Source organism: Galeopterus variegatus, unplaced genomic scaffold (genome assembly GCF_000696425.1).
Source record: "Galeopterus variegatus unplaced genomic scaffold, G_variegatus-3.0.2 Scaffold3256, whole genome shotgun sequence".
Classification (NCBI taxonomy): domain Eukaryota; kingdom Metazoa; phylum Chordata; class Mammalia; order Dermoptera; family Cynocephalidae; genus Galeopterus; species Galeopterus variegatus.
In genome coordinates this window covers 140760-152162 of record NW_007729367.1, presented here as the reverse complement: position 1 = coordinate 152162, position 11403 = coordinate 140760, and the positions used below count along the sequence as shown (strand labels likewise).

The following is an 11403-nucleotide window of genomic DNA, read 5'->3' as shown; positions in this document are numbered from 1 at the left end:
GCGCCCCGGCCGCCGCCGCCGCCGCCACCCGTGCCGCCAGCCAGCAGCGCCCAGCCGAGCAGGACGCACGCGGAGAAAGTGAGCGCCAGCAGGGACGGCATCGTGCCGCGAGGAAGCGCTTGCCCGCGCCGCCGACTCGCCCTCGCCCCCCAACCACCCTTCCTCCTTCCTCCCCACTCTTCTCTCCGCGGTCCCTGCGCCCCCTTGGGCGCTCTAAGAAAACAGAATACCCCCTGAGGGGAAGAGTCCTCTGCAATGTCACTCGTTTTTTGAAAAAAAAAAGAAGAAGAAGAAAAAGTTCACCGGGTGTAAACCTGTGCGTCTGTAATATACTTATATATATACTTATTATAAATACAGATATATTCGTCCTCCCTTTATACATATGCTATTTTGCTTAGAGGTGGCTTCTTATTTGGGCGTTGCTTTTGAAAGCGCATTTGTAAAAGAAAAAAAAAAAAGTTAGACTTGGCCAAGTGCTTGTCATTGACGGTGCATCTCCCTCGCGTTTAATCTCATTGATTCGCGCTGGTTTCTGGATCCATAGCCCGCGTTTAAATAGCGTGGCAGCGGCGGAGCGCGTTACCACACATGGCGCTGCGAGGCTGGCTGGTATTTCCAGCGCGGGGGAGGGGGAAGGGGAGAGGTGGGGGCTGGGCTGGGGGAGTCTCTCACTTCCATTCGTACCTCAGGGCTCCTCCCCGCGCCCCTTCCCTGCCCCCGACCCCCACGCCTCTCCGGCCCTCTGCCTGTTCCTTAAAGCAGCAACCGCCCACGTCTGCACCGGTGGGAGCCCCCACCGCGCCGCGCGCTTCTGCGATCCCCGCCTCTCCCTGGCCAAGCTCTCTCCAGCTCCGGGCTTTAAAAAAGGAAACGTGTTTGAAAGTAAAGTGCGCGCGCGCGCACACACACACACACACACACTGTGCAAGAAAATAAAAACGTGATTGGGAGAAAGCAGTGGTTCTAGAAATTGCCAGTTTTGGTGCAAAAATCCCTCTTGCTCTCACCTCGATCTCGCTCCGGCCACATTCCCTCCTGACGCGCCGACTCGGGAAGAGCACCTGACCTCCCAGGTTCTCCGGCGCAAGGTCGGGGAACAAGGATCAAGGTCCCAGTGCAGACCGCTGGTCGCGGACCTGGTCTGCCGGGCGGCCCAGGCGTTACTCGCATCCCTCTTTCCCCCGCCCCGACCAGGTCCCCTCCCTCTGGGCCAAGCGGGTTCGTGCTGGAGTCGCTACGGTACCGGTGTCGCCGTGTCGCGTGCACAGACCCTCCGCCGGCGCACTGAGAGCAGGAAAGCGAAACTTGTTGCTCCCAGAAGCGAGCGAAAGGTTTGGTTTCTGGAGATGTCACAAAGTTTGAAAAGCATCCCCAAGGCGTCCTCGGGGCTTTGTTTGCTAAAGCAGATAGCTAAGTAACGGGACTGTCTCCCCAAAAAGTTCCCCAGAGGGTCCCCTAGGTACGGACACATTCTCCCCTCCAACCCGAGAGCTCGGGGATCCAACTGCTGCTTCTCCGGAGCGCGCATGGCACCATGCTCGGGGCTCTGAGATGCCGACAGAGGTCCTGCCTCGGAGACCTCGTCCTGCCACTGGTCACAGCCACGACAGCAGTGGAGACAGGATGGAAACCGCTGTGGAGAAATCGGTGGCCTGAGGAGCATCGCCAGAGTCCGCCGCGTAGCTGGGCAGGTCGGAAGAGAACTGGAAACACACCGAAGTGACTTGCATGTGAACGTGCTACCTCGGACGGGAGAATTCAGACACTTAAGTCCCGCAAATTAAAATAAATTGAAAATGTATTGAATGCCTTTCATTTCACTGTGCGTCCGTGTCCACGAATTTCCATTAGTCTGAGACCAACGCCCTCTTTCGGCAGAAAGTTGCACCCGACTCTTAACCCCGGAGCCACCGCCCCAGGCGCTGCCTCTTTTTGCTCCAAGGCCATAAAGCGCTCGCTCTCATTCGTGACCGTGAAAAGGTTAATTGGGGCTTCCGGGGCTGCGGCAACTGCAGGCATCAGCGCTCGCCGCCGTTAACACTTGTCTCTTTATCGCTCTTTCTGACACCGCAAACGTAATTGTGGGTAACGTTTCGTCCTCTGAGTCATTTACATTTCAGATTATGCACAGTGATGCCTAAAATCTTCAGTGTAAGTAGGAGCTTCTAACTCCTGCGAGAACTTTCATTTATTTAATTAGAGCTGCTAACCAGTAGCAAACGAGGCATCTATATAAAATTTAATTCCACCACCAAGATAATCCACACACACTGGAAACAGATTCAGCGTTTCACAGTAATTAAATCCTTCCTGAAATCCTTGGAGGGAGACAGGCGTTTATGAGATCATAGATTAAAAACAACAACGACAGAACAACAGTTAAATCCCGACTTCCAAGGGTCTTAATGGATTTCAAAACTGGTTGCCAGGAGACGTGAAGGAACAGGGGTTTCCCGTTACTGTGTCTGGGGAACACCGACCGGTGACGACGTGATTCTGCAGTGTGTGATGTGTGCTTATTCGCAGAGTCTGGGGTTTCAGTGGCACCGGCGCTGCCAGCCTCGCCCGTGGGTCAACAGCAGGGCAGAGCGATCGCGTTAGGCGAGCACCCGTAGCCTGTCTGTGGCCTTTGGAAAGGAGCTCTCAACTTTCAACTTGTCACTAAAGAGCACAGACGAGACGACGCTGTGGAAGGGAAAAGCTCCAAGGTAACAGAAAAAAACGAGAAAAGCCAGTGTGACTGCTCTTGCTGTTGCTCAAAACACCACTTAAAAATTCCAGTGAGCAGAAATTAGGGTTTTAAAGAAAGCTTTTCAAATGAAAACAGGCACAAGATTATAGGAAGACCCACCAAGTAATGTAAGTGCATGGATATTAATGTTATGGGTTCGTTTACTCTCCATCAAATTAGATTTTTCACAACCAGCTGAAAGTTTGTGTAAATATCATGGAGTCCTACAATCTTAGGGCCAGAAAAGACTTAAGAAGTCACCCAGATTAACACCTTCACACTCTAGATAAAGAATTGAGGTACAAAGAATATAAATGACATATTTAAATACCTCTTCATCCCTTGAGAATATTTTTAAATGAGATTGGATTAGAAACAAACCATGTACTACCTATTATATCATTTAAAAAAAGGTTGGGTACAAGGCTAATTTCCACTTTAAGTAATAGCATTCTTTATATCAAAATTTAACTTCATATATAGCTAAGTTTTGAGACTACTACAGCACAGAGAAGCTGAGAATAACATAATTATAATAACATAACAGCATCTACTATAATAGAATTTTTGCAGCACTTTAATTATAAAAATGATCAAACAAGAAAGAAGAAAAAGGGGAGAAAACAGAAATAACTCATCCCTTGAACTCAATTTTTAAACATTTTTCCTCTCAATTCTGAAAAACATTGACATGCGGGGGGGGGGAGAAGCACTTTAACATTCAAAAGAATGCTAACCTTTTTACTGGGTGCATCCTTTCTGGCTATAATTGTTGAACGAAAACAAAGGAAAAATATGTGGAAATGTTGCAAAATAAAATAAAACTAGCCAATTTTAAAAAAAGACAATTTTAGCCCTAAAAGTGATATTACAGACACTAATACACTTTTTGTAGGATTAGAAATGTTTTCATCTATATTCATGAATCATATTTTTTTAATTTAAACTATTAAAAGATGATGGCAGGTTTTCTATAAAGTATTCAACTGTTTGTTTTACAGCATGAAACTCGTGTCTGTATGTTATTCCTCTACTACAGAGAAACTTACAAGTGATTCTTTGAAATGTATTAGAAATGCTATCAGAAGGAAGTTTTCTCCACCAATTGTAACAATCTCTATAAACCTTCTCCCTCAGAATCCTGGGTGCAACCTCTAAAGTAAGAGCTCATCCAAATTTTCAATCTCCTCTCCCCTGTTTGGGTCAAACCTGAGATCACATTAGAAAATACCCCTGTGAAGCCTGTAGCCCACAAGAAAATAATCTTCTGGGGACACAATTGTTGAAAACACACTTCCCCCTAGAGGCAGAAGAGATGAAAGAACATCACACATAATTTAAGAACATTTCTGTAATTTAATGAGTGTTCAGATTTCGTTTTTAATGTATAGTTGATGTTTTAGAGGGAACCATTCAAGAAGTGGGAGAAAAATCAGTGGACGCCAAAAAATTAAATTAAAACTTTGCCTCTAGGTTTTAGCTTTCCTTAGCAGGGACTCTATTCATTGACCCCTTTTCTTTTCATAAAAATCTACTATGTTTTCTTTTTCTTTTTCTTTTCTTTTCTTTTCTTTTCTTTTCTTTCTTTTTTTTTTTTTTTTTTTTTTTTTTTTTTTTTTTTTTTTTTTTTTTTTTTTTTTTTGCCAGCACTACAAATAATAGAAATTACATTTTTTTTCTATTTAAATTTATGATTCAATTTCATCAGAGACTGTAGTTAAATGTGGCCTTGAAGGGTTCTTTTGAAAATAGAGTTGTTTCTATATTACTATCCTTTTAGGTTTCTGTCAATTGCAAATTTTTTTCACTTCTTTGAAGATGTCCTAAGACAAAGTGACATTGGAAAAACTTCCAAAAAATGTATAGGTGGTCTGTGATTTAACCTGGATACTGGCCTGAGATTTGTAAACCACATGAAGAATTTTCATATTGTTGATTTAAAGACCAGTTATTTTATGTAGATTATTACATTCGCAAAAATAAGTGTATGTGCCTCAACTTCATGCATACCAATACTGACTATATTTAACTGGCTTCTTTAATTGCCCACTGCATTCTTCCAAAAGGGATTAAGAAGGCACGTAAACATATAAAATGGAATTTTGGAAAACTTTCCTCAGGGCAACATTCACAGCCGTTGGGTCTTACTTTCTTCCTTAATCCTAACGTCCCCAAGTCTCAGAAACATTCCCTTCTCCCACCTGAGTTTTTATAACATTCCTCAGGTTCATGATCACACTAAATTTTATTTCCATTTACAGGGAGGCATGTTTGGGTTTGGACCCAATCTCCAGGGTAATACTGTGGAAAGAGCATTAAGAAACCTCACAAACATGCCCAAAGGTTATCACGTGATTTATTTGACCTCAGTTTCTACACTTTCATTCATTTTTTCACTTCTAAAATGGAGTTATTGTCCTGATATTGTAGAAGCAAGGTTGGATGCACAGTGCTTAGTACACAATAGGAACTTAATAAATGGCAGCTCTTATGACGTTCCCTTCAATGCCTGGTAAAAAGTATTATACCAAGTAAGAGTTCAATATATGCTTATGAAATGAATGAAAGAATTCAAAACTCTAAACAATATGGTTTATGTGCAACTTGTTTGTAATTATCTACTGCCTGATTACAACAGACCTTATGGTATAATATTTGTTAACAGTGGCTTCCCTGGGGGAAGCATTTTGGCAATCACTTGTGTATTGGTCTTGGATTCCCAACCTCAGATATTTCCTGGTAAGCTTGAGACAAGAGTTTGTTCAATATTTTCTACTACATAATGGGGCAAAGAGAGAAGGAGCTTATGTTTGCCACCCCACAGCTGCCCTTAACATCTATCAGGATTCTCTAGCAACACAGGCTGCCTCCAGCCACAGAGAACTAAAGGGAATGAGGCAAGACAGGGATCAATCAGGGAGAAATAAAAAGAAGGGGGAAAATAGAAGTGGCTGTGCAAGGGGCAGGACTTTGAGGATGGGGGAGCAGGAAGCAGATTGTACAAAAGGAGGGTTGTGCTGGGAGAAATATATTTAATTTCTAGATCATGGATGTTATAAATAATGAGAGAAGAGTAAAATATATCTTTATGTATTAAATACCCAGGCAATAAAAATGTTGGGTCCAGGGCTGAAAGCCCTTGTTCAACTCAACAAACCTTCTTAAACATGTATAGTGTGTCAAGGACTGTGGCGTTCTATAGCTTGAACTCATTGTATCATTTATTTATTTCTTTTGTTTGCGGTACAATTTGACCCAAGTTATATTTAAATCTATGTAATAACCAATCATTTTATAACAATCAAATATGCTATATTCAAGAGCAACATTATCAGGACAAAAATATACCAAATATCAAAAACACCTTATAAAAATCATTTTTGTGGTTTTATTATACATCATAATATTGAACATCTTAGAATCTGAATTAATCAGCATTAAACCATTAAAATATAAACTCTTCAAGGGCTGGGATTTTTTTCTTTAATCCTGCATTTCCTCCTTCAAAAACAATGTGTAGACACTTAAAACTTTATTTTACCAATGATAAATCCAAAGAGTGTAAAGATGACTATGAAACAGCGTTTAGAAGAGAAATAATGAAGCATTAAAAGGAAAAGATAAATAATTAAAAGAGAAATTACCTCATATATATGTTTATATTATACTTCTGAAATCACCATTTTCAGAACATTCAGATAGGATCATGCTGGATTTCTAATTATAAAAACAATAAAGAGGCCAAAGATCCTAAATACCAACTTTAAGAGGTCTTAGCATATTTATTTACCAGCACTTAATCACTCATACTTAACTCTTGATTATTTCCTTGCTAATGAGAAAAATGTGGCATCCTAAAAAAAATTTTTTAAAAATCAGTGCATTATCTTTTATCATACTATGAACAGAAATTAAAGGTGATAATGTTACTACCATGTGCAATGGTGTGAGATGCAGTTTTTTATTTCTTTCCAACAAGTACATTCCACTTGGTATTAAACCTTAGATAGCTGATGCATGAGACTAAAATAGAAAAGAACATCATGAGGAAAACATCAGGAAAATTCTTGACGTTTGCCCTCTCATGTTTTTGGTAATCATGCTGACATCAAATTTTGCCTTCACAATAATGGAGAAAATTGTTTCATCATGTTACCAGCAACAGGTTCAGCTGCCCTCTTGCACTAAACAAATGACACAAAAGTCCAAAAGTGGGTGCAAGGAGTGGAAGCTTTACTCAGATAACCAGCATCTCGGAGATGACCAGGCTAGAATCATCCCGCCTTCTGATGCCTGTTCTGGGGCTTACAAAAAGGAAGAGGTGGGAAGTGACACAAAAGTCCAAAAGTGGGTGCAAGGAGTGGAAGCTTTACTCAGATAACCAGCATCTCAGAGATGACCAGGCTAGAATCATCCCGCCTTCTGATGCCTATTCTGGGGCTTACAAAAAGGAAGAGGTGGGAAGGTGTAGTGGATTGAATTATGTCCCCCCAAAACTCATTGAAGCTTGAATTGTGTCTCCCAAGTTTTATGTATTGGAAACATAGCCCACATTGAGACTGTTAAGAGGGTGGGAAATCCTGTTACAGTAATTGAAAGGTGGATCCTTGAAGAGGTGATTGGATTGTAGGACCATGCCTAGTGAATGGATTAATAATGCTGATCAAGGGCCAGCTCATGGCTCACTCAGGAAGAGTGCAGTGCTGATAACACCAAGGCCCCGGGTTCGGATCCCATATAGGGATGGCTGGTCAGCTCACTGGGTGAGCGTGATGCTGACAACACCAAGTCAAGGGTAAAGTCCCCTTACCGGTCATCTTTAAAAAAAAAATAATAATAATAATAATAATAATAATAATAATAATGCTGATCAAGGGCTTGGTTCTGAGGGCTTTTTTTTGTTTGTTTTGTGACCGGTAAGGGGATCGCAACCCTTTGGCTTGGTGTCGCCCGCACCGCGCTCAGCCAGTGAGCACACAGGCCATCCCTATATAGGATCCGAACCTGTGGTCTCGGCGCTCCCAGCACCACCGCTCTGCCAGCACCGCACTCTCCCGAGTGAGCCACGGGTTCGGCCCCTGAGGGCTTTAAAAAAGAGTGAGAGTCTGTCTTTCTCTCTCTTTGCTCTCTCTGCTTCCACCATCTTGCAGTGTGAGACCCCTGGGTAAATGTCAGCACCACCAGATGGACTTTGGACTTCTCAACCTCAGAAACTGTAACCAGTAAATTTCATTTTCTTTATAAATCATCCAGTTCCAAGTATTTTGTTACAAGCAACAAAAACGGACTAGTATAGAAGGTGAGGTAAGGGTTTCGTCCTGCAGGCAAAGGGGGAGGCTGGTCACGGGATCAGCAGAGGGTCTGAGTCAGATGTCAGGGTCCCATGATAGCCTGGGTGCTTTACCGTCATGGAGTGTGCAAATGGTGGGGAAAGGGTCAGCTTCAAACCCTTGATGTTATCTCGAGGCCAGTGTCCTTATCTCCTAGAGAGAGCCAAAGACCATAAGCTCAATCAAGCATCACTGGAATGTAAAAATACCTGACTCGTATCTCTAACTAATGTGGATGCAATTTTCCTGTAAGTGAGAAGGTGAATTAATAATCAGCCAGGGTGCTTTGCCTTCCTCTTGGAATTCCTTTGTTTAAGGTTAATCAGGAAAGGTAAGGAAAACAAGAAAATTTAATTTCAATCTTTAATTTTAGATGTGCAACATCTAGAGTAAATCAAGATAAGAATGTGTAATGGGAGATAAACAGAAATAAACTTCTCAGAAGGATCCTTTTGGGGCACGATTTCATCCCCAGGCAGTTTCAGCCTTATGGTCAGTTTCTCAATTCTTCTGCTAACCTCAAGGAATTGATGATTATCAGTTCCTTGGCTTGGAATGACAATGACTTACTTGAAAAAAAGGGGAATTGTGAGTCCAGCAAGTCACTGGTTGTAATAGTATTGTTCCTAAGTTAATGGCTTACTGAAATTTTCTGCTTGGTCTTAGTTACCCCCAGAGGGGTTCTCTAAGGTCCCTTTCAATCAAGCTGACATTGCTGCTGTTCAATTGTTGGTAACTCCTTTGACACTAAATGTTCTTCACTTTTCATCCATGCATTAGTCTGTTTTTGTTGCTTATAACAAAGTACACTGAACTGGGTGATTTATAAAGAAAATGAAATTTATTGCTTACAGTTTCTGAGGCTGAGAAGTCCAAAGTCCATCTGGTGGGGGCGACAGTGACCCAGCAGTCTCACACTGCAAGATGGTGGAAGCAGAGAGAGAGACACAGATTCTCTTCTTCTCTTAAAGCCATCAGAACTACGCCCTTGACCACCTTTTTTTAAATTTTAACTTCTCAATATACATTGTAATTGATTTTCATAACCCTTTACCCATTCCTCTTCTCCCTCCCCTCCCCCCACTACATCATATCTGTTCACTTGTCTTAACAAGTTCAAAGAATTGTTGTGAATGTTGTGTCTTCTTCCTTCCCCACCCTTTATTTGTTTGTGTGTTTATTTATTTATTTACTTTTAGCTCTCACAAATAAGTGAGAACATGTGGTATTTCTCTTTCTGTGCCTGACTTGTTTCACTTAATATAATTTTCTCTGTCCATCCATGTTGTTGCAAATGGCAGTATTTCATTCTTTTTTATAGCAGAGTAGAATTCCATTGTGTAGATATACCATATTTCCCATATCCACTCAACCGATGATGGACACGTGGGCTGGTTTCAACACTTGGCTACTGTAAATAGTGCTTTAGTAAACACTGGAGTACGGGTATCCCTTTGGCATGATGATTTCCATTCCTCTGGGTATATTCTCAGCACTGGGATAGCTGGGTCATATGGTAGATCAATCTGTAATTGTTTGAGGATGCTCCATACCATTTTCCATAAAGGCTGCACCAATTTGCAGCCCCACCAACAGTGGATGAGAGTTCCTTTTTCTCCCTAACCTTGCCAGCATTTATCATTCTTAGTCTTTTGGATATTAGCCATCCTAACTGGAGTGAAATGGTATCTCAGTGTGGTTTTGATTTGCATTTCCCAAATGCTGCGTGATGTTGAATATTTTTTCATGTGTTAGTTGGCCATTCATATATTTTTCTTTGAGAAATGCATATTCAGCTCCTTTGGCCATTTTTTTTAATAGGTTATATGTTTTTTTGCTGTAAAGTTGTTTGAGTTCCTTGTATATTCTGGATATTAATCCTTTGTCAGATGTATATTTTGCAAATATTTTCTCCCACTCTGTTGGTTATCTTTTCACTCTATTGATTGTTTCTTTTGCTGTGCATAAGCTTCTTAGTTTGACATAATCCCATTTATTTATTTTTCCTTTGGTTGCCTGTGTTTTTGGGGTCGTATTCATGAAGTCTGTGCCCAGTCCTACTTCCTGGAGTGTTTCCCCTATGTTTTCTTTAAGGAGTTTATTGTTTCAGGACGTATATTTAATTCTTCAATCCATTTGAGTTGATTTTGCTATATGGTGAGAGGTATGGGTCTAGTTTCATTCTCCTACATATGAATATCCAGTTTTCCCAGCACCATTTGCTGAAGAGGCAGTCTCTTCCCCAGTGTGTAGACTTGGTGCCCTTGTCAAAGATCAGATGGCTGTAGATGTATGGGTTAATTTCTAGGTTCTCTATTCTATTCCATTGATCTGTGTGTCTGTTTTTATGCCATTACCATGCTGTTTTAGTTATTACAGCTCTGTAATATAGTTTAAAGTCAGGTAGTGTTATGCCTCCAGGTTTAACTTTTTTGCTCAGGATTGCTTTGGCTATGTGTGGTCTTTTGTTATTCCATATAAATGTCTGGATAGTTTTTTCCATTTCTGAGAAAAAATGTTATTGGAATTTTGATGGGGATTGCATTGAATCTATAGATCACTTTGGGTAATATGGACATTTTCACAATGTTAATTCTTCTGATCCAAGAGCATGGGTAATCTTTCCATTTCCTTGTGTCCTCTTTAATTTCTTTCAACAGTGGTTTTTAGTTCTCTTCATAGAGATCTTTCACATCCTTGGTTAACTTTAATTCTAAGTTTTTTTTGTTTTTTTTTTTGGTGGCTATTGTAAATGGGCTAGCTTTCTTGATATCTTTTTCTGCATGTTCACTATTGGAGTATAGAAATGCTACTGATTTTTGTGTTGATTTTGTATCCTGCAACTTTGCCGAATTCAACTCTTGAGGTTTTTTTTTTTGTTTTTTTTTTTTTAGAGGCTCTAGGCTGTTCAAATGTAGGATCACATCATTCTCAAACAGGGACAGTTTGACTTCATCTTTTCCGATGTAGATGCCTTTTATTTCCCTCTCCTCTCTGATTGCTCTGGCTAGTACTTCCAACACTATGTTGAATAGGTGTGGTGAGAGTGGGCATCCTTGTCTAGTTCCTGTTCTTAAGAGAAAGGCTTTCAGCTTTTCCCCATTCAGGATGATATTGGCAGTGGGCTTATCATATACGGCTTTAAGTATGTTGAGATACTTTCCATCTACACATAACTTGTAGAGAGTCTTTATCATGAATGAATGTTGAATTTTGTCAAATGCTTTTCAGCATCTACTGAGATAATCATATGGTTTTTGTCTTTGCTTTTATTAATATGGTGTATCATATTTATTGATTTGCATGTGTTGAACCCACCTTGCATCCCTGGGATGAATC

At 41.1% G+C, this 11403-nt stretch overlaps 1 protein-coding gene across 2 annotated transcripts in view; it reads right to left on the bottom strand.

Moving 5' to 3' along the window:
* The window catches only part of NPR3 (natriuretic peptide receptor 3), a 75320-nt gene extending 75219 nt beyond the window's left edge, over positions 1-101 (bottom strand). For both annotated transcript variants that reach the window (XM_008584398.1, XM_008584399.1), the window contains exon 1: positions 2-101. In XM_008584398.1, coding sequence (XP_008582620.1) covers positions 2-101 — 100 coding nt within the window. The remainder of the gene's footprint in view (position 1) is intronic.
* Positions 102-11403: the final 11302 nt, after the last annotated feature.